Source organism: Syngnathus acus, chromosome 12 (assembly GCF_901709675.1).
Source record: "Syngnathus acus chromosome 12, fSynAcu1.2, whole genome shotgun sequence".
Taxonomy (NCBI): domain Eukaryota; kingdom Metazoa; phylum Chordata; class Actinopteri; order Syngnathiformes; family Syngnathidae; genus Syngnathus; species Syngnathus acus.
Genome location: NC_051097.1, coordinates 11,866,491 through 11,885,866, shown reverse-complemented (window position 1 = coordinate 11,885,866; position 19,376 = coordinate 11,866,491). Strand labels below are relative to the sequence as shown.

Here is a 19,376-nt window from a genome sequence, read left to right as displayed (position 1 = left end):
GGCGAGCGCTGCCGTTTAAGTCACGTGATGCCGCCGCCACGCTCCTTCTCGGCGAGGAAGAACTTAAGACGCGTGCAGGACAGTTGCGTGAAAGAACACAAGTCATTTATTTGGTGTTGGCCAGGCAGGGACAGGCATTTCACAATAAAACAAGCGGAGGTGACGGACAGCAATCCCTTCAGTTGCTAAGTGGCTTCCTGGACTCTGCCCCTTTTTCTTCCGTGATGTCACTTCTCCTGCACGGGAGGGAGGAAACGAGAGGAGGGGAGGGGAGGGGAGGCAGGCCATCACCAACAAGCAAAGGATAGACGGATGGACGGACGGCGGCGGCAGCAGCAGGCAAATGCTCACTTCACTCATCTGCGGTAGCGGCCCCGCTCCTTGTCCCGCTCTCGCTCCCTGGGTCGCTCTCGCCTCGGCGGCGCTCGCTCGCGCTGCCGCTCGCGTTCCCGCCGGCTGCTCACCACCGCCTGCGTCCGCCGCAGGAAGTCGTCCACGCGCATGTCGTAGTCGTGCTGGCCGACCAACAAGCCCACGCCGGTCAGTTCCCGCTCCTGGCCGGCCGGCTTCACCACAACGGAGACTCACCGGACTGGACGCAAAGGCGCGATGCGGCGGCGTTGCCGCCGCTCGCTGTTTGTCTCGGAAGCGAGGGGGCGGGGCCTCGTGCGGCGGCACGGGGTGATGATGATGGTGGTGATAGGCCTGGTGCAGGGGCGGCGGGGCGTGGTAGTAAGGAGGGTGGTGGGGGGCGGGCGGCTCCACGCCGGGGTACGCCGCCTGTCGGCAGCGCAAGCGGGTCAGTCCCGAGGCAGGCGGCCGGCGCTGAGAAACAAAGACTCCGCTCCGCGGCTTACCAGGGTCTGCCAAGGAGGCGGCGGTCCCACGTTGTGCTGATAGTCCCTCATGTAGTCGTAAGACTGGCGGGAAACAGAAGCCCCGTTAGCCAGAGTCGACGCTAGCGGCCGGCCGGCCGGCCGTGACATTTGCCACTCACCCCGTTGAGGAAAATGTCCCGCCTCACGTTGGAGAAGCGCCTGCAAAAAGAACACCAGCGTGCGTGAGCTTTGCACGGCCCAGCGTGCGTGAGCTTTGCACGGCCCAGCGCTTTGGCCGCTTCTCGGGGCTGGCTCTCACCTGTCCACGGGCTGCTCACGCAGGTCCGGGATGAAGCCTGCGAAGGAAAGCAAAGGAGATTGCTCGGTGAGCCCGGCGACCGACCAGGCCAGGCCGGGCCGGGCCGGGCGAGCCAGCGCCGCGTCCCGACGACACGCAAAAGACAACATTTGAGGCTTCTTGGCCCGGCCTCTCATACCACAACCTGATCGCTGGTCGAAGTCCGGACACTCGGCCCGAGGTCGCTTCCTGCCGTGGAGGTCGTACTCTTGGAGACGACGCCTACGTGGACAAGTTGACACGTAAGACGCACGCATGCTCGCTGCTACGGCGAGGACGAGAGGACGCGTCTTTTGCAAAGAACGCGTACTCCACCTTCAAAGCACTTTGACAAGCCCGGCGGCCGGGTACAAAAAAACGTCTCGGTTTGGAACGCCGGGTCCTAAAGTCCACGTCTCACTGTTGGCTTTGGGTTGGTCTTCCGCCTTCCCGGTCCAGGTCTCTACCGGGGTGGTCTCCTCAGTTTATCCCAGTCTACCCTCGGCCGGTCTTTCTGGTCCACTTAGTCGGTGGGAATTAAAGTCAAAGTGATATTTCTTACTGTCGGTCGGTCAGTCGGGATTAAAGTCTTACTGAGGCTCGAGTTTTTCAAATTTGGTTGCTTTGCGAGCCTTCCGGGACGGTTGCGCTCTCGCTCGAGTCTGCGTAAGGAGTTGACAACGTGTCGACAATGGGGTGCACGGTAACGCTTCCGAATCTTTGCGAGAATAACAACAAGAAAAAGTGTCATGGTAGACTTGCAAAAGAAAATCAAAGGCCAGGCAGGGGTCAACATACCGCTTGAGGTGTAAAAGTGGACTTGGGAGTCTACAAAGTTTCTTTCTTTCCACATCTGCGTCCACCATGATAACGGCTTGTTCAAACAAAGCCTCTTACTTTGAACGGGTGGGGGGGGGGGGGGGTTGGGGGGTCTGCAGTCCTGTCAGTCCCCAAAGACAAGCCCCAACCCCCCCAGACTCTCTTTAGTCCATCAAATACACACTTTAGAGTTCGGCAGAGAGCAACACACCCGCGCACGCACGCACGCACACGCACGCACACACACCGCGACAAAACGTCCTCGTTCGGTGCGTGCCAGCGCGTCAAAGACGTTTTCAAGTGTTCTCTCTCCCTCATTGGGAGGATGCGGGGTCGTTTGATCAGGTCCATGGGTTACCAGACTGGACAAATTGTCCACCCCCCGCCCCGCCCCTTCATGGGATAGTCCAGTGACGCCCCCCCGTCCCGTCCCCCCCCAATCAAATGAGCAAGGCCTTGAAAAAGAAAAAGGCAAAAAAAAGAGTCCAAGTGGAGATGGCAGTCCCTCTCCCTCTCTCTCTCTTTCTCTCTCTCTCTCTTTCTTTTTTTCCCTTCCCTCGCCCCCTCCTGCTTCCTTCCATCAGTCCAGCCAATGCTTTTATTCTCAACAGTCCATCTAGATTTGGCTAGCTTCAACTGGCTACCAGTGAACCTCCTGCAAAGAGACAAAGTCAAACAAACATATGAAACCATTTGGACTCCCACTGAGCAAAACTCCACAGCGAGCCGAGCCAGGCCGAGCCAGGCCGAGCCGGGCGGAGCAATGGCTGCCGGGCCCGACGAGCCCATCGGTCGCCGTCTCCGAGGTCCGGCAGCAGAAGAACAACGGCAAGTGGGAGGCGGGGCTCGGCGGTTGGCTAACCTTCCCGGCTCGCGCAGCGGCGGGCGGCCGCGGGGTCGCGTTTCCGGAGGGGTCTCACGCTTGTGGCGAACGCGCCGGGCCACCTGGTGGATGTCCACGCTTTCGTCCAACGGGAACAGCGCGCACAGCTGGGCGCCCACGTCTGGCTGGATTTCCTGACAAAGGCGTGGCGACGGTGGCTGAGCGCGACCGCTCTCTCTTTCAGCAGGCCCTTCCCTTCCCTTCCAGAGGGTACAAACACTTACTTGTCCGTCACGTCCGATCTTGACGGGCTTGTGCTCGTTCCAGGGATTGGAAAGGTGAGCCGTCTTTGTGAAGGGGAGCTCCCGCCTGCTGACAGGGAGGGAGTGTTAGGGCAGACAAAACGTGCGGCGGGCGGGGTGAGTGAGGCAGCCGAGCCGAGCCGGGCCGGGCCGGGCCGGGCCGGGCCGGGTCACCTGCACAGCCAGTCGATCTTGAAGACGCCACCCAGCATCTTGGCGTTCATGCCGGCCGGAAGCACCCAGTGGATGGGCGAGCCGCCGTGAAGAGACTCGGAAGCCAAGCGGGCAAAACCTGCAAACGCGCGGCAGGCTGTCAAGGCGCTGTTGCGGCTGGCGCCCGCGCCACTCGTCCTCCGCCTCACCTTGGAACTTTCCGCTCTCCCGTACGGAGAACACCAGGATGACGCTGCGAGCCGAGCGGAAAGCCGCGTTCAGCTTCTTCTCGTTGACAGGCAGCGTGGACCACACGCCCTGAAGCGGACGAGGCGCAGGTCAGCGAAGCCACGAGGAACAAATGCGAGCAAGGAGAGGACAGGAAGAAAAGGACTCCAGCTCATTCATTCAAAAGTGAAATGAAAAGACAAAGAGCTAAAGAGGCAGGCAGCCGTCTGCGGCCGCTTTTCCAAATTGTCGTGGACGAGGGCTGGCGCAACTGCGCTTTGAGAAGAAAAGAAAAGAAAAGCAAAGAAAAGAAAAGAAAAGAAAAGAAAAGAAAAAGCAAAGGCGAGTGGCGTACTTTGGCTTTGGCCAGCGAGACGTTCTCGTGGTTGTTGCTCTTGATGACGAAGAAGCGCGAGTCGCGCAGGATGTAGCGAAGGTTGCTGGTGGGATCTGTGAGACAAGGGGAATTCAGCGCGCTCAGCCAAAAGAGGAAGCAAGCGAGCGAGCGAGCGAGCGAGCGCAGCAGCCGGCCCAGCCCCATCGGCCCACTTACTAACGGCGCGCACCGACGACGAAAGCTTCTCCCGCTTCTTCTGGGAACCTGTTAGCACGAGGACAGGAGGCGCTCACAAACGGGAAGCCATGGCGGCGGCGGCGGCGGCGGCCGTCCCCACCTGACGCGTCCGAGGCCGAGTGTGCCGACTCGCCGTCGGAGAAAGTGACGGAGGAGGCCGAGCGGGAATCTCCCGCCTCGCTGCGCGTGTCGTAGTCGTTGCCCTCGGCGCGCCGCTCGTACTCCTCCTCGTCCTCGCCTTCCTCTTCCTTCCCGCCTTCCTCCTCATCTTCCTCCTCCCCCTCCTCCTCCTCGCCGTCCCCCTCGTCCTCCTCGTCCTCCTCACCCTCCTCTTCTTCCACCTCCTCCTCTTCTTGCTCTTCGTCGTGCGAGGCGGCGGCGGCGGCGGCCGGGGAGGAGCCTCCAGAGAGCTGCTCCGATGCGTACTCCGGCGCCGCGTCCTCCTCCGATTGGTTGTCCTCCGGATGGTGGGAGGGGCTGCTGGAGCGCTTCTGCGTGCACCAAAGAAACAAATACAGACAGATATGTGACACTTTTGGACTCGCTGTGTTTTCTGGCGCTGTTAACAGTCTGTCAGACAGCGGTGGTGAGGTCACGCCCTGCGAGCTGTTAGCACCTGCTTGGCGGCGTCCCTGGGCGAGCGTCTGCATCTGGCTCTCTCGCCTCCGCGGCTGCGCCCGGCGTCTTTCATCCCTCGGCGGCTCTTTCGCTCGTCGTAGTCGCCGCCGCGGTAGCCGCTGACGTGGCGTCTGTGAGGACTGCTCGCCGACCTCTTGGAGGACGAGGAGGAGAGGGGCGCGCCCGAGCCTCGCTTGTTGGCCGAAGACGACCTGGAGGGGGCGTGGCCGGAGGAGCCCCGTAGCCGCTTGCGGTCGTGGCACTCTGAATGCTCGCTCTTCCGCTTTGTTCCTAGCGCACACGTGCCAAAAAGAACATGGATGGTTGGATGGATGGATGGATGGGATGAGAAAAAAAGACACGTACGTACGTACGTGCACACACGCACACGCACACGCACACGCACACGCACACGCACACACACGCACACACACACACACACACACACACACACACACACACACACACACACACACACACACACACACACACACACACACACACACACACACACACACACACACACACACACACACACACACACACACACACACACACGCTACCTTTCTTATCGGTGATGTGTCGCTCCGTCTGAGGGTTGTACAGCTCGTCGTCCTGATCCGGCGCTTCCGTCAAAATGTCCTCTAGAACGGTGAGTTCGCCATCTATCAGGTGACAGAATCAACTTAGGCAATGGGCGCTCAAATTCACAACTAACCCAAACCAGGTTGGACTCGGCATCGGGCCGCTCAGCACTTCTAGTAAAAGTCTTGTCGATCGATGTAGATCCTCCCTCAGGCATGAGACGGCAGCTATCTTTTTTCGATTTTTGGACAATTCTGACTTTTGATTTGCATCTTATCAACATCAACAACAAGGTTGGTAGGTATGCAGGTAGGTGATATGATCAATGTTTTCCTTGAAATGAAAGCCGGTGCAGTTGAGGAGACAACACGGAGGCTAGATCGGCTGCCGAGTGAGCGATAAGAGATCAATAAAGTGAGTAGCGAGAGCGGCCGGCGACACAAAAGACTGACTCCACACAACAAAGACAAGCTAACGGGCCAAACAAGCAAGCGAGCAAGCTAGCAAGCAAGCAAGCAAGCTAACAAACTAGCCCAACTACCTTTGTCCTCGCGGCGGTCGGCCGCCATCTTTGCGCCGACGCGAGCTCGCTCGCTACTTGTGCTCGATGGCGACGTGTTTGGTTATCGTCGAAGATGAGCGAAAACGTGAACAAGTCACAAATTCGAGAGAAACGATGAGAGAGAGAACATGGGAAGATGGCTGTCTGGACCGGAAGTTCTTCTTGTCTACTCGGTGACAGCTTCCGCTAAATTTGTGGCGTCACCAAACACTTTACGGCATGCTTACGCGTTACCGTGTACTGCTGTTGTTGTTGTTTTCTTTGATTATTATCGTTGTGTTGTTGTTGTTGTTGTTGGATTGGTGTTATGTGCGCTTTGTTAAAGCCGCATCTGTTGTGAAATGCGCAATGCTGTCATAATAATCGGCCAGAAAACGTAAGTGGCCAATATAAGAAAAAAAATTTGTTTGTGAGTGGGGCAAGCCCCTTGTTGGAATGATTTGAAGTCGTCGAACAACAAGCAACTGAATTCTTCATTTGGGTCGTTTTCATTTAATTCACAACCCGGGCCAGTAGGTGGCGGTCATACGCCGGAAAGCAGAAGGCTGAAGAGGAGAGGAAGCGGCCGGCGGCCACAAACGTGACGACACAGCGGAACTCTGGTCCACGTCAGCGAGCGTCGCCGCGCATCGTCCTGTTTGTGCTGGCCCACCACACCAGTTGGTCCGCTCGCTCGCTCGCTCGCTCGTTCCGATGGCAGACGAGGGCACGCGCAAGACGGTGTCTCAGATTCCTCTGCTTAAAACGCAGGCGGGACCGCGAGAGCGCGCCCTTTGGCCGCAGCGCCTCAAGGAGGAGTACCAAGCCCTCATCCGCTTCGTGGAGAGCAACAAGGCCGCTGACAACGACTGGTTCCGCCTCGAGTCCAACGCGGACGGGACGCGCTGGACCGGCACGTGCTGGTTCGTACACGAGCTGCTGCGCTACGAGTTCCGCCTGGAGTTCGACATCCCCGTGACGTACCCGGACACGGCGCCGGAAGTGGCACTGCCGGACTTGGACGGCAAGACGGCCAAGATGTACCGCGGCGGCAAGATCTGCCTGACCGATCACTTCGCGCCGCTGTGGGCCCGCAACGCGCCTCGTTTCGGCCTGGCCCACCTCATGGCGCTCGGGCTCGGCCCGTGGCTCGCCGTCGAGGTCCCGGACCTGATCGCCAAGGGGCTGGTGATCCACGCGGAGCAGCAGAAGGCGTCGTAGTGACGCCACGCGCACGCGTCAGAACGTTGTGCGTCACGCACGTCAAGCGCTGCGCTGCGCTGCCCTGCAAACTTGTTCACCATTCAAATCAAACCTGAAACCAGTCCTCTGCGAAAAGCTATGTCAGTAAAGCATGGGGGGGTAATGACTTCAAACGATGAGGAAATAAAATATCCAATCATTTTCAAAAGGAAATGAACTTGTTTTTCCCCTCACACATTGCACATTGCGCTGCCTCTTCCTTCTGGCGTGCCCAATAGTCTCTGCAGACGATCAAGAACATGTGGAATATGCTAATTGTTAGCCCGTGTTATTATGGCGGGACCGACCATTTCGAGCGAGATGGAGGCTCACTTGGATCTGAAGGCAACTCTGTCTTAAACCATACAGATTGTTCCATTTAAGTGCTTTCCCCCAAAAACAGTTGTGTCAAAAATTCAAAGCAGCAACTCAAAAAAGATGATTTTATTGCAAAAAACAGCAGAACTAGGAAAACAAGCAACTGAGTCACTCTGACATCCAAAGTTTAAAGGTTCTGTCGTAGGAGCACGTGGCAATGAGTTTGCCGTCGGGAGAAACGTCCACACCCATCACCTGACCAAAACCAAAAAATGTGGCGTCATCACTCATCTCTTTTTTTTTTTTTTTGCTAAGATAGTAAGGGAGTGCTGAATCCGAGACGTGCTCGTGGCTACTTTGGGATTGGACAGAGAAGAGCAAAGGTCTACCTTGCCCTCATGGCCGGCGAGCGTCTTCAGCGGCATCCAGCCGGGGTGACTCCAAACCTTCGCCACGTTGTCGTACGCGCACGTCAACAGGAATTGGCCGTCCGTGGCTGCACACACACATACATGCACGCACCACACACATACATGCATGCACGCACAGGTTGAGAAAAGGCAATCAAATAGTCAAGTGGCTTCATGGTAGCGAGATTGAGCAGAAACGGAGCGGCGGCACTTACGCTGGAATCGGACACCCGACAAAAGGTTATGGTGGGCGGGGATTGTGTAGAGACACTTCCTGTTCCTCAGCTCCCAAACCTTGCAGGTGTTGTCTCCACTTCCTGTGGCCAGGTGGTAGCTGAGTGAGAGGGGGGGTGGGGGACGTCACTTGTTTGGCATTCTTACAGGACAAACAAAAAAAGGTTGCTGTGGTCTGATTGGCTGACCCGTTGGGGGAAAAGTGCACGCTGTAGATCTCCTTAAGGTGTCCTTCCAGGAAGACCACGCAGCGTCCTGTGCGGAGGTCCCACACTCTGCCAAAGGCATCCAGGCCCCTGCCGCGCAAGACGAGGCCCGTTCAGACGCCGGTCGCCTCGTCCCAAAGACGGCGTTGGGCGCGCTGGCTCCGAGCGCTCGCCTCCGTCCAACGTGGCGCTTACCCGGTAGCCGCCAGCGAACCGTCGGGATGGAAATGAAGGTCGTGAACGCCTTTGCTGTGGCCTTCCTGGTGCAGGATCTCCTCCTGCACCTCCATGTCCCAAAGACGCCACGAGTGATCGTAGCTGCACAGCGGAGCAGGGAGAGGGGGAGAGAGAGCGAGAGAGAGAGCGCACCATCATAAAAAGAGCAGACAGTGAATGCAGTCACCATGATCGTTTGGCCTTTCTGTAACTTGACCGAAAGCTCGATTAGAAGAAGAAAAAAAAAAAAAAAAAACACATTTTGTCCGATTCGTCGGTCAGCAGCACTTTTGTGTGCCACTTTTGAGCATGCGCGGCGGTGGCAATTTACCACGTGGATCCCAAGAACCTTCCGGACGGATGCCAACACACGCGGGCAACCCGCTCGCCGTGGTCGTCGATGCTCACCACCGGCTCGTCGCTACGACCGCCGCACAGGAAAGGCTGCCGTTAGCTTTGACTTTGTTTTCTCCTCGACTCCGCCCCTTCTCGTTTACCTGAGCAGGTTCCACAGCTTCACGGAGCCGTCCGCCGCGCACGAGGCCAAACTGACGTCCGATGGGTCGAGAGACACGCCGGCCTGCGGGCGGAAGACCACCGCGCCCACGTTGGTGTTGTGACCTGCTGACAGAAAGGGGCGGAGTCTTGAACAAGAAGCCACAAAGCGCGACGGCGTTCCCCACCGGCCCACCTCGCAGCGTGCGAATCAGGTTGCAGTCGGGGACAGACCACAGCTTGCACAAGCCGCTCCTGTCGGGCAAGTGTCACGTTAGCGTAGCATTAGCTGCTTTCCCGCCAGCTTCTGTGCGCGGCGAGCATATCACCAGGAGGCGGTGGCCAGCATTTTGGAGTCGGGACTGAAGTGGCAGAAGCTGATTGGCCGATCGTCGCCGATCTGACTGCAGAAGTTGTTCAAGTTCTGAGGAGGAGCGACACATCAAGAACAAGTACCCGCCCGCCCGCCCGCCGGCCGCTGATGGCAATTGGCGCTCACTCTCAGGCTCTTGTTCAGCTCCTGCTGGCGGATGGTTTTGGTTGCCTCGCAAATTTCCTTTTGGCCCCGTGCCACCTCCAGACGTTTCATCGACCTGCCAGCCGGCACACGCGCTTCTCATATTTGCACGTCAACTTTGACCGAGTCGTTGGCCACTCACCTGGGCAGAGAGTAACGAGCCAACCAGAGGCGGGCGTCCTTGAGAGAAGCCGGGCCTTCGTGGTACCACGTCTGATGGCACTGTCGAGAAGGCAAAGCAAAAACACGGGCGCTTTGCATCTTCATACACATGGACGTGTGTGCGCACGTGCCGATTGCTAACCTCCGCCTGGGATCGCTTGGCTCGCTCTTCGTCTCTTCTGGACTTCTTCAGCGCATCTGGACCCACCACGGACAAAATGCCACGCAGCCTGAAAGGTGGACAAGACAGCGGTCAAAGTAGAGGGATGAGACAGGGGATGGAAGTGAAAGCGGACAGTTGAGGGACACGGCTAACCTCTCCCGCCGATCCGCCGGCCCCTCCCCAAACAAGGTGATGGGCTCTCCGAGCGCTCGCAGCCCCGCCTTGACCTCGGTGTCGTCGGTGGATACGGTGATCTGCCGCGCTCGCCGCCTTCTCTCAAATTCGGCCAGCGCTTCCTGTTGCCTCTCGTTGACGTGCTCCTCCAGCTCCAGTGTCTCGGCTGCAAAGCAAAGGGGGACGCGGGTCAGGCGCCGTGCAGCGGGACGCGGGTCGGGCAGCGGGCGCCGTGCATCGGGCGCCCTGCATCGGGCGCCCTGCAGCGGGCGCCCTGCAGCGGGCGCCCTGCAGCGGGCGTCTTCAAACGGCGTCACCCACAAGACGAGATGTTGATGTTTCCCGCTTCAATTCCTGCCTTGACGCCATCGGATCCCGTCGTCAAAGCCCCGGCGAGCTCCGCGTTCAGACGCTCACGCTCTTTTTCTTCCAGGCTTCCGTAGAACACGCGACCTTTCTTCGGGGCAGGGGCCAAGTCCTCGTCGTCTGACATCTCGGAGGAAAGCTTCACAAAAAAAGAATGGATTACTGTCATGCATGCACGCAAGCCTTTTGCCAACGGCTAACATTTTACAATCACAGATTTAGTGACCGGGCACAACAGGAAGTATTTTCACATGTAATGAAGGAACGTGACATGATAAGACATGAAGGAATACTACAAGTATGACGATAATACACAAGCTACCTACCACAAACAAGTCTCGTTAAACCGAGCATTCACTGGAGCATAATCGTTTTAGAAAAACAATGACAAGAAGAATACATTTGCGCCAGCATTTGAAAACGATGACAACAATGAAGAGCGAGCCTATCAAACAAACGTGCCCCGCTACTGTTGGCGGCTAGCGTTAGCATTAGCCACTTCGAGCACCAAAGTAGCGCTGAACATGACAACATCTGACCTTCCTTTGAGTTTGAAGCCGCTAGAGTAATGGAAGCCAATCGCGACAATATATATTTAAAAGTCAGGAAACTCACATTTGTACAAAAGCGATGAGGCGCACTACGGATGGGAAATGGCCCGGATGTAAAAGGATACGTCACATCCTTTGGAGTTCAGAGGTTACACTTGTCGTCGATGAGATGGGCTGCGTCCAAATTCACAGGCTGGCACAGCGGCCGGCCGGACGTGGCGTCACTTGTTGCGCGACCCAATCGCACTCGGTGTCCAAAGTCACGTTAAGGCCGTCCGAATGAGCAAGCGAGCGAGCGGGACTGACGTCATGCGACCTTCCCAGAGTTTTAATGCGCGCTCACTCGCGTTTTCTTCTATCTTGTAGCCGTGGAGGGCAGTATTACGCCGCGTTACGGCTGCACTGCGGAAAATCTGACGGAAGAAGAAGACGTTGCGCTTCCTGTTGGCGCTGCTACAGCAACGAAAAACGACAACATTTCAAGCCGCAAAAGACTACAAAACTCATTTCGGCGAGGACACAACGCAACTTGGAATCAATTGACAGGTACATTTTCGCGTACTTGTTGCGTCAAAGGCGGAAGAAATCACCAGCACCACCACCACCTAGCCTTTTCGCATTCACGCCAAACGTTGGGAAATGCGTCAGTCAGCATGGGCAAAGTGCTCGTGTCAACCACTTGCCAAGCTCTTCAACTCTGTAGACTTCTTTGGGTTACTCAAGTAATGGCGTACTTAAAGAAGTGACCTATAAATTGCAGCAAACACCCCCAATTCCCATGTTTGGCTGACAAGCATCGAATACATACATACATACATGCACACATCAGCAAGAGTAAGATGCACAGATATAACGTAAGACAGAAACTTAGTAAGCCTTATAAACACTTTCATCATGACTTCCATTGTAAACTTGGGCTGAAATGCATGATTGTTGCCGATGATGACTTGACTTTGAATATACTGTACATACACAGCACGTAAAGCAAGGTAAACATACGTTTGCACATTTTGAATGATTCAAGATAACCATTGGGATTGAGTCAAGCTCGTGGGTGTTGATTTGTACTGACATTTTCACCAGCTTACGGAAAGATGTTGAGGAGAAAACCAACTCGTCTGGAGCTTAAGATCGATGACACGGACGAGTTTGAGAGCATCAAGAAAGAGCTCGAGGTCATTTTTCCATTTCCCATCTGACTCACTCTCGTTGGGCAAAGGAAAAGAGCAGCTTTGGATTCCCTGGTTGTTGCTTTCCTTTCCTGCAGGCACGGAAACGGCAACGAGAAGAGGTGGAGTCGGGAGCTGGAGTGGGCGGGGACTCTGTGGGCAGCACCGACGTCATTGGGGGAGAAACCCCGCCCACCTGTACCGCTGCGTCGAGGGCGGAGCTTATCAACGAGCGAATTGGCTACAAACCGCACCCCAAAGCCACCACCCTGCCCACCCTCTTTGGAAGTTTACAATTTTCATAAATTCACTTGTTGCAATTAGTGGATGTACTTTTGGTTTTTGTAAGCCATTATCTTTTGGGAGCTGCTTCCGTAATTGAACTACAGCCACCAGCCACCCCGCACCGCACCGCGATCAACACGCAAAGGTTTGATTTGCATCCTAATTGCAGCAATTGCTTTATAAAAGCTTTCATTAGTCAGTGGGACTGGCAATGTACAGAAAGGCGGCAGCGGGTGGCGATAAAAAAGATCCACTCCATCCTCTCAAGACTCATCACATCAATAAATAACATGGTTACTGATTGTCTTTTCAAAGTTTTTTAAGATTTGCTGAGAAACAAAAAGAATAAATACAAATAAAAAGTAAAGCATGAATGTACACATATATATATATATATATATATACTGTATATAAAGCCATTAGTGTGGTTGCTATGGTTACAGGGTTAGAAATGAAATCAATTAGTTTCATGTGAAAATAACATTCTAACTGATTTTATTTTGTTGTAATTATTGATGAAAGCGCGCACGTTTCCTGTTTGATTCCCCTTTGCTGACGGGAGTCACGGCAGCTGGCGCTAACGCCATTTGGTAGCAGCGCGGCAGCAGTGCCGCGCAAAGATGTCCACGTCTAACATTTGTAGTGTTCAAATGCCACACGCGCAAAAAAAAAAGCGCCCACCAGCACCAAATAAGGAGGCCCCATCATTTCTTCTTGATGGCGGCCAGGTCTCGCTGCAGTTCGGCGAACTTGGGTCGTTCTTCCGGGCTGTACTGCCAACAGCGCTGCATCACCTTGTACACGTCGTCTGGGCACCGCTGAGGACACGCCATCCGGTAACCTAGCGACTGCAGCGTCAGCGGGCGGGCGTATTGGAGCGGGAGACAATGCTCACCTTTCTCCACCTGCTCACGGGCCTGCTGATTGGTCATCCCCGGGTAAGGGCACACCCCCAGACTGAAGGTTTCCCACAGCAGGATGCCGTAACTCCACACGTCGCTTTCGGAGGTGTAACGACCTGCGGGTCAAAGGGCCGCCCTTCACTCGCCACTCGCATTGCTTGTCATCAAGCTTGGAAGACAGTTTTGATTAAAAAAAAAAAAAAAAAAAAAGTCCCAATGGCTTTGCTCGACATTTTTAACCAAAGGTTCTTCCGCTCGCGATCGGGGCTCGTCAAACTTCCTCCAAGACGCCAAGAGTCGGAAGCCGGTGGGGATTAGCCAGCCAGCCAGCCAGCCAGCCAGCCAGCCAGCCAGCCGCCTTTCGAGTGCTCACGACTGACGCTGAGAATGAATGCTTCCTCACCGTAGTTGAGCGCCTCCGGCGCGGTCCACTTGATGGGAATCTGCTTGAGTCCGGACGACGAGTAAACGCCGTCGTCTTCCTGGCGACTCATCCCGAAATCGCTGATCTTCAGCAAAGTGCCTTCGCCCACCAGGCAGTTCCTGGCCGCCAGATCCCTGGCAGTGCGCAGGCACAGCACAGCACAGCACAGCGTGAGCGAACAAGCGCCAGCAGGGGGCGTGGTCATCGCCGCCACTCACCTGTGGATGCAATTCTTACTCTCCAAGTAGGCCATGCCCGCCGCCGCGTCCACGGCCAAGCGCAGCAGCTGCTTGGTCTTCAGCTCGTCCTTTTTCTTCCTGAGGAAGGACAGGAAGTCGCCGCCTGACGAGGCGGCCGAGAGCCGGGCTCACAAAGGACGGAGAGGCACGGACTGACGGAGGGATGGCGCGCCTACCTACCTGGAACCAGCTCCATCACGATGTAGATGGGCTGCCTCTGAGTGCACACGCCGATCAGCTTGACGATGTTGGGGTGGTCGTACTGTTTCAGGATCCTGAACACAGGAGGGAGGGAGGGAGGGAGGCATCAAACGGAAGCTGGCCGTGGAAAGGCCCGCTGCCGCCGCCGTCAATCTGGATGCGGGGGGCCCAACCTGGCCTCTGACAGGAAGCGGATCTTGAGTTCCGGAGGCAAGTCTTCTTTGCAGGTTTTGACAGCCACCGGCGTTTTATCTCGCAGCAACGTCCCCTTGAACACCTCGCCAAAGTTGCCCTGCGGGAAGATCAAGACGGGTTCATCTCCGGCCCGAGCCTGCTGGCGCTGGCCCACCCGCTATTGCATCAATGTGATGAAACCAAGGCGTTGGCTGTTGATTTTTTTAGTTTATTTTGCTTTTGCACACGTGTTCTTCATTCATGTCGCACTCACCTTGCCCAGCAGCTCGCCCAGCGCCACGTCCTCGTGGTTGAGGATCCACTTTTTGTCCTGCGCAGGTGAGAGAGAATACACACACGGGTGACACACCTGGGCGACGTCATGGAGTCGCTTGCGGGCGGGCAGGTACCTTGACGACGGGGTTGAGGAGCACCACGCCGGACTTTTGGTGATGAGCTGCTTGGTGGAAAAGTGGTGCTCGATGAGCTGCGGGATAGTGGCGAAGCCCGTCCCCTCGAAGCGGTACTGACTCTAGGCAACGAGAAAGACGGCCAGCGTCAAAGCGGGGTTAGGGTGAGCGCGCATCCGTTCCGACGGCGGGCGGGCGGGCGCACTCGCACACGCACACGCACACACACACACACACGTACATCGGCAAACTGGATGATGAAGTGTCGCCGCTGGTCGTCCGAGAAAACGGACAGGACGTACTCTCCCGGTTTTCCGTGGCTCTCCCTCACCAGGAAGTCACCCTGCTGCCGAAGCAGCTCTTGGGCCTCTGTGCGCGGGATGGCGCCGTGGTACCACTCCTGCTCCGCCAGGGGGCGCTCCGACGACGGGACGACGTCGAAGAAATGCTGACAAAAGGGAACGCGTCATTTGGAAAAGCAGATGAAAATTTGGCCATTTGAAATGTTTGGCAAAAAAAAAATCAAACTCATGGAAAATGGCCCTTTTCTGAAGACTAGTATGGATCCAAAAATGGGGGAGGGTCCATGATCCATTTTGACATGGGAGACTGCGTGATTGTTGGCCAAGTGTGGGATTTTGGGACGTGGACGGACGGCAACGTTTTGGAGGGGGTCTCACCGAGGACGAGGAGGCCAACATGGCTTTTGGCGAGCGGATCATTCCGGCCAGCGAGTGACGCAGCGTGTCCAAGCGAGAGCTCTTCTCCTTGCCTCTATCCTGGAAGGAGCAAAGACAAAGCAAGGCATGAGGCAAAGCGGGCTCTCTCTCTCTCTCTCATCGGGGAAAAGCGCCCTTACGGCCGAGCCCAGCGAGCGGCTGTCGTCCTCGTAGGGCGGAGCCGGCGGCGGAGGAGGAGGCGGCGGCGGCGGGGCGTCCGCCATCGTGGCGTCCAGCAAGGCCTTCTGGGAGGAGAGGCGGGCTTCGGAGCTGCGCAGCGATTGGACGCTTTGGCGCAGCTCCAGGAGGGACAGCTTCTGACTGAGGAGGAGCACGCAGCTGAGGACAGACACACACGTAGATCAGACAGACACACACAGAGAGACAGACAAACAAAGAGGCATGCCGCAGACACTGACTCGGACTTCCTGTCCGCGTTCTGCTGGCCACTGCTGATCTTGGCGTCCAGGTCGTCCGCCAGGGCCTCTTTGGTCCTCAGATTCTGCTGAGTCAGCGCCAACTCCTCCGTGGCAGACGATAACCTGTGCACGAGGCAATGCGCAAATTAGGAATGATTTTGTATTTGGGGGCACTGACACTGCTGAAGACCGAAGCAACAGGAAGGATCCGGCCGCTCACATGGCCCGAAGACCGTCGGCCGTCAGCGTGTTCCAGAGGATCTCGTCGGCCGACAGGTGGTCCGCCTCGTCCAGCAGCGACGCGTCGAACTCCACGCTGGCCTCGGGGCTCTCGGGAGACCTGCGTGGCGCGCGCGCACAGGCAGGCCGGCCGGCAGGCAGGCCCGCGCACAGGTCAGCGGCGCTGCTGTCGGGAAGCCCAAAAGGCCAATCCACCCGCCCGGGCCACCTGTATGCCTCGATGAAGTGCTGGTACTCGGCCAGCGGGTCGATCTGCTGCACCGCCGCAGAAATCTCGCGATGGACTTTGACGACCTCGTCAGTCAGCAGACTGCTGATCTCGCAGTACTCTTCCAGAATGTTCTTCCTGCACACACGTTTGGCACGGTGGTGAGCACCCCGCCATCCCGCCCGCCCGCCCGCCGCTCAGCTATCCTATCCCACCGGGGCCTTCTGGCAATTCCCCTTGCCATTGGAGAGGAATGCAAGGCCAAGCAAAAGAAAGCAAGCAAGCCAGCCGAGCGAGCGAGCGAGCAAGCGAGCGCTTCCCCCAAATGTTCCCGCCTTTGATGGGCCACACGCTTTGCGGGCGATACTCACAGCGCCAGCGTCATGTCCTCCTGCATCCTTTGGAGGGCATCGAGGAGCGCGGGCGCCGCGCGCCGGCGATGTTCTTCCTGCGCAGCGCGCGCCCCGCACACGGCCACCACGTACTGGTTGTGCAGGTTGTGGAGCTTGGCCGTGGCTTTGTCGTAGCGCTCGTGAGCGCGCTCCGCCTCGCGGCCTGCCCAAAGAAATCTGAAGAGACCTTTCGGGGCGGCCGAGTCAACTTTTCGGCCGGCACCAGGGCAAACCTTTGGTGAGAGCTTCCCGATACTTGTCCTTGGCGCTGTTGGCGTCGCGGCTCAACTGGCGATACGTCGACTTGAGCTTGTCCAGGTCGCTCCTGGTCACCTGGCAGAGAGTGACGTTGCTTTTTTCTTATTTATTTCGGACACTTTCCACAGCGGCTTCATTCGCTTTGACGACAAGTTTTGAAAGATTCGGAGCGTTTGTTGAGCGCAAGATTTAAAAGCATAAAGAGAGAAGGTCGCTCGGTGCAGTGGACGAGAGGAAAGCGCTATTTTGAAATGCAGCAAAAATGACGACGAAAAAGTGCAATTTTGAAATCAAGACATGAAATGGGAAGCCCCAAAAAAGATTGACGGCAGACCTTGTGCTTGTGGCTCTCCAGCTGCTGATGAAGACTCTGGTAGCTCTTCTTCACCTGCTGCTTGTCTCTGATGAGCGTGGCGAGGCGGTGCAGCGGACCCGAGTTCAGGTCATCGGCGTGACCCCGCATGACGCGACCCAGCGCCTCCGTCTGACGCACCACCTGCGACCACGACTGAAACGAAACGGGCGCGGCGGTGACCGACGGTCGGCGGTGACCGACGGTCGGCGTCCGCCTCGCCGCTCACCTTGCTGACGGTGCTGACGTAGTCGGCCGCTTCCTGTTTCTCCACCTGCTGCGTCAAGCTGAGCAGCAGGGCGGCGTACTCCTTGTCGCTCTTCACGCGCAGCGTCATGAAACGCTTGACCGTCTCCAGCAGCTGAAGACATATACGATCGGCGTCAACGCAGACGCCGCAGCTAGCGTGACGTTGCCTTCCAGGTGGCGCAAATAATCCGTTCATTAGCAACTCGACCATTTTCGCCGTGACCGATGGTTTCCAAACTCAAGTCGGCGATTCCGATATTTGGCGCCACAAAATAAAAGTCGGTCATGAATTTAAGAATTAGTATTATTGTCCGCGGCGGCCCTAATTCCTGCTTGCGAGAAGGAGGAGAGAGTGTGTAAAAGGCCTACATACCTTTAATTCCCAATCCTGCAGTTTGAGTAATCCCTCATGGGAATTCCTTAGATCCCGACCGAACCCCATCATGTGTCAGGCGGCGTAACGGCAAAGTCGACGGGGGAAAGTTTGCATGATCCACTGAGGAGACACCCCCAAAATAAAAGAAAGGGAGAAAGAGGGGGGGGGGGGGACAACAACGCTGACTTAACCTTCTGGGCGCTTGTTGGAATTGGTTTTCATTTCACACAACTTTCATTCTTCCAATATGTCAACGTGAGATGAACGTGTTAAGTGCTAAACACTCCCTCGCGGTCATACGAATGTTAAAAGCGAGCAACAGCAAAGTAAAGCACATCACAACAATGGCTGCTCGCCCCTGGACCAACTCCCAAGCAACTGCTGCGTCTACAGCAGCCGGAGCCCCAGCCCCAGCCCGAGCCCGAGCCCCAGCCCCAGCCCCAGCCCCAGCCCCAGCCCCAGCCCGAGCCCGAGCCCCAGCCCCAGCCCCAGCCCGAGCCCGAGCCCGAGCCCCAGCCCCAGCCCCACCGACAACACCGAAGCGCCGGCTGCTGGCAAACTTAAGCAGAAGTGCGTGCGGAAGGAGTGAGTCGAGTCGAGTCCCCGGGTGGGACCAACCGCGCGCGTCTTGTGGCTCTCCTGCCTGCGGCGGCGCCAACGCACCCGGAAAGCGGCAATTGTGTTAGGGCGACACACTCGGTGTCCGGTCACCGCGGTCCTCTGCGGTCCCCGTCCGCGCTCATCTCGCCCCTTGAGCAGCTTTTCTCCACCGTTTTGCACTTTCTCCCGATGCCGTCCTCCACGGAGCTAAGAGCTAAGGCTAACAAGGAGGAGCTTCCGCCGGAAACGGAAACACGATACGAAGACGCCATTTTGCTTTTTTTTTTCTCTCTTCCAAATCCACGAGTTGATGAGCTGTTGTTTTTTGTCAATCCTCCTAATCGATGCTCGCAGACGCAATCTATAGCCAACAGCAGACACAAAAAACATTGACAAACCAACTGAAATACGATATATGAGACTGCCTCCACGCGTACGTCACTGCAGACGTGGCAAAGTGATCATTTCCAAGCCCAAGAAAAGTCTGAATATCACTTTTAATTCTAGTATTCTGCTGCTGGAAGAAAAAAAGAGAAAGAAAAAAAAACCTGTCTCGACATCATTGGAAATAAATGTGATTGCGCATTCTAAAGTGGTGTCACTCAAGATGCTTCTGCCGATGTGTTTTTAGAAAAGTCCCATGCCATCAAAATGTTGTTGTTTTATGCATAAGCCAAAGAAAGCCCCTCCAAATGAGCAAAATATCTGTGCAGGTTGCCACAACAGAATCCAATTGAAAGCTTTCCTTCTCGTTGGACAACAACAGCCGACGAGGAAATTGCAAGGGGCCCGCCCGACACCCTCATGGTTGAAGGCGTGCGTCCCCTTGGCCGTTGCTACGTGCCCACCGGACTCAGCGAAGCTCAAGCGGCGACCGTGCGCCTGAGCAAAGCTCCAGCCGCTGCCG

General features: G+C 56.5%; 5 protein-coding genes across 11 annotated transcripts; 2 read left to right on the top strand and 3 right to left on the bottom strand.

Annotated features, from left to right (window-relative positions):
* Positions 1–83: 83 nt before the first annotated feature.
* On the bottom strand, positions 84–6,002 carry ythdc1 (YTH domain containing 1). Of its 3 annotated transcripts, XM_037266126.1 has the most exons (17): positions 5,799–6,001; positions 5,236–5,337; positions 4,671–4,963; positions 4,155–4,545; positions 4,034–4,081; positions 3,836–3,930; positions 3,462–3,570; positions 3,274–3,391; positions 3,082–3,166; positions 2,837–2,991; positions 1,322–1,398; positions 1,138–1,174; positions 998–1,037; positions 858–920; positions 589–780; positions 352–515; positions 84–236 (listed from the first exon to the last, which is right to left on the bottom strand). In XM_037266126.1, the coding sequence occupies exons 1-16, from the start codon at positions 5,824–5,826 to the stop codon at positions 357–359; spliced, it is 1,992 nt and encodes a 663-aa protein (XP_037122021.1). In that variant the 5' UTR covers positions 5,827–6,001; the 3' UTR covers positions 84–236; positions 352–356. The 3 variants fall into 3 exon arrangements, with proteins under 3 accessions (XP_037122021.1, XP_037122019.1, XP_037122022.1); XM_037266124.1 differs by having other exon boundaries at positions 1,138–1,398; XM_037266127.1 differs by lacking the exons at positions 84–236; positions 352–515; positions 589–780; ... (2 more) ...; positions 1,138–1,174; positions 1,322–1,398 and adding an exon at positions 1,508–2,629 and having other exon boundaries at positions 5,799–6,002.
* Positions 6,003–6,331: 329 nt separating this feature from the next.
* Positions 6,332–7,402, top strand: ufc1 (ubiquitin-fold modifier conjugating enzyme 1). The gene is made up of 2 exons (XM_037266207.1): positions 6,332–7,077; positions 7,117–7,402. Exon 1 carries the CDS (start codon positions 6,513–6,515, stop codon positions 7,017–7,019), a length of 507 nt encoding a protein of 168 aa, XP_037122102.1. The 5' UTR covers positions 6,332–6,512; the 3' UTR covers positions 7,020–7,077; positions 7,117–7,402.
* A 69-nt stretch (positions 7,403–7,471) lies between these two features.
* On the bottom strand, positions 7,472–11,048 carry prpf4 (PRP4 pre-mRNA processing factor 4 homolog (yeast)). Of its 3 annotated transcripts, XM_037266145.1 has the most exons (16): positions 10,917–10,962; positions 10,628–10,658; positions 10,257–10,440; positions 9,915–10,101; positions 9,741–9,828; positions 9,579–9,658; positions 9,419–9,512; positions 9,249–9,343; positions 9,116–9,174; positions 8,922–9,048; positions 8,756–8,845; positions 8,404–8,526; positions 8,191–8,298; positions 7,984–8,102; positions 7,748–7,854; positions 7,472–7,613 (listed from the first exon to the last, which is right to left on the bottom strand). In XM_037266145.1, the coding sequence occupies exons 3-16, from the start codon at positions 10,426–10,428 to the stop codon at positions 7,527–7,529; spliced, it is 1,536 nt and encodes a 511-aa protein (XP_037122040.1). In that variant the 5' UTR covers positions 10,429–10,440; positions 10,628–10,658; positions 10,917–10,962; the 3' UTR covers positions 7,472–7,526. The 3 variants fall into 3 exon arrangements, with proteins under 3 accessions (XP_037122040.1, XP_037122039.1, XP_037122041.1); XM_037266144.1 differs by lacking the exon at positions 10,628–10,658 and having other exon boundaries at positions 10,917–11,048; XM_037266146.1 differs by lacking the exon at positions 10,628–10,658 and having other exon boundaries at positions 8,922–9,045; positions 10,917–11,048.
* A 150-nt stretch (positions 11,049–11,198) lies between these two features.
* cdc26 (cell division cycle 26 homolog) lies at positions 11,199–12,669 on the top strand. Of its 3 annotated transcripts, XM_037266206.1 has the most exons (4): positions 11,199–11,398; positions 11,829–11,841; positions 11,936–12,027; positions 12,120–12,669. In XM_037266206.1, exons 3-4 carry the CDS (start codon positions 11,947–11,949, stop codon positions 12,324–12,326), a joined length of 288 nt encoding a protein of 95 aa, XP_037122101.1. In that variant the 5' UTR covers positions 11,199–11,398; positions 11,829–11,841; positions 11,936–11,946; the 3' UTR covers positions 12,327–12,669. The 3 variants fall into 3 exon arrangements, with proteins under 3 accessions (XP_037122101.1, XP_037122098.1, XP_037122099.1); XM_037266203.1 differs by lacking the exon at positions 11,829–11,841 and having other exon boundaries at positions 11,200–11,393; positions 11,935–12,027; XM_037266204.1 differs by lacking the exon at positions 11,829–11,841 and having other exon boundaries at positions 11,219–11,398.
* Positions 12,670–12,771: 102 nt separating this feature from the next.
* On the bottom strand, positions 12,772–18,713 carry fer (fer (fps/fes related) tyrosine kinase). Its single transcript, XM_037266122.1, is given in 21 exon segments — positions 12,772–13,147; positions 13,202–13,324; positions 13,612–13,766; positions 13,851–13,974; positions 14,052–14,146; positions 14,246–14,364; positions 14,521–14,577; positions 14,657–14,691; positions 14,694–14,778; positions 14,898–15,104; positions 15,337–15,435; positions 15,516–15,714; positions 15,795–15,917; positions 16,015–16,134; positions 16,243–16,380; positions 16,614–16,797; positions 16,868–16,967; positions 17,227–17,400; positions 17,474–17,605; positions 17,867–17,989; positions 18,533–18,713. Coding segments are annotated over 20 exon segments (2,478 nt in total). The 5' UTR covers positions 17,939–17,989; positions 18,533–18,713; the 3' UTR covers positions 12,772–13,010.
* Positions 18,714–19,376: the final 663 nt, after the last annotated feature.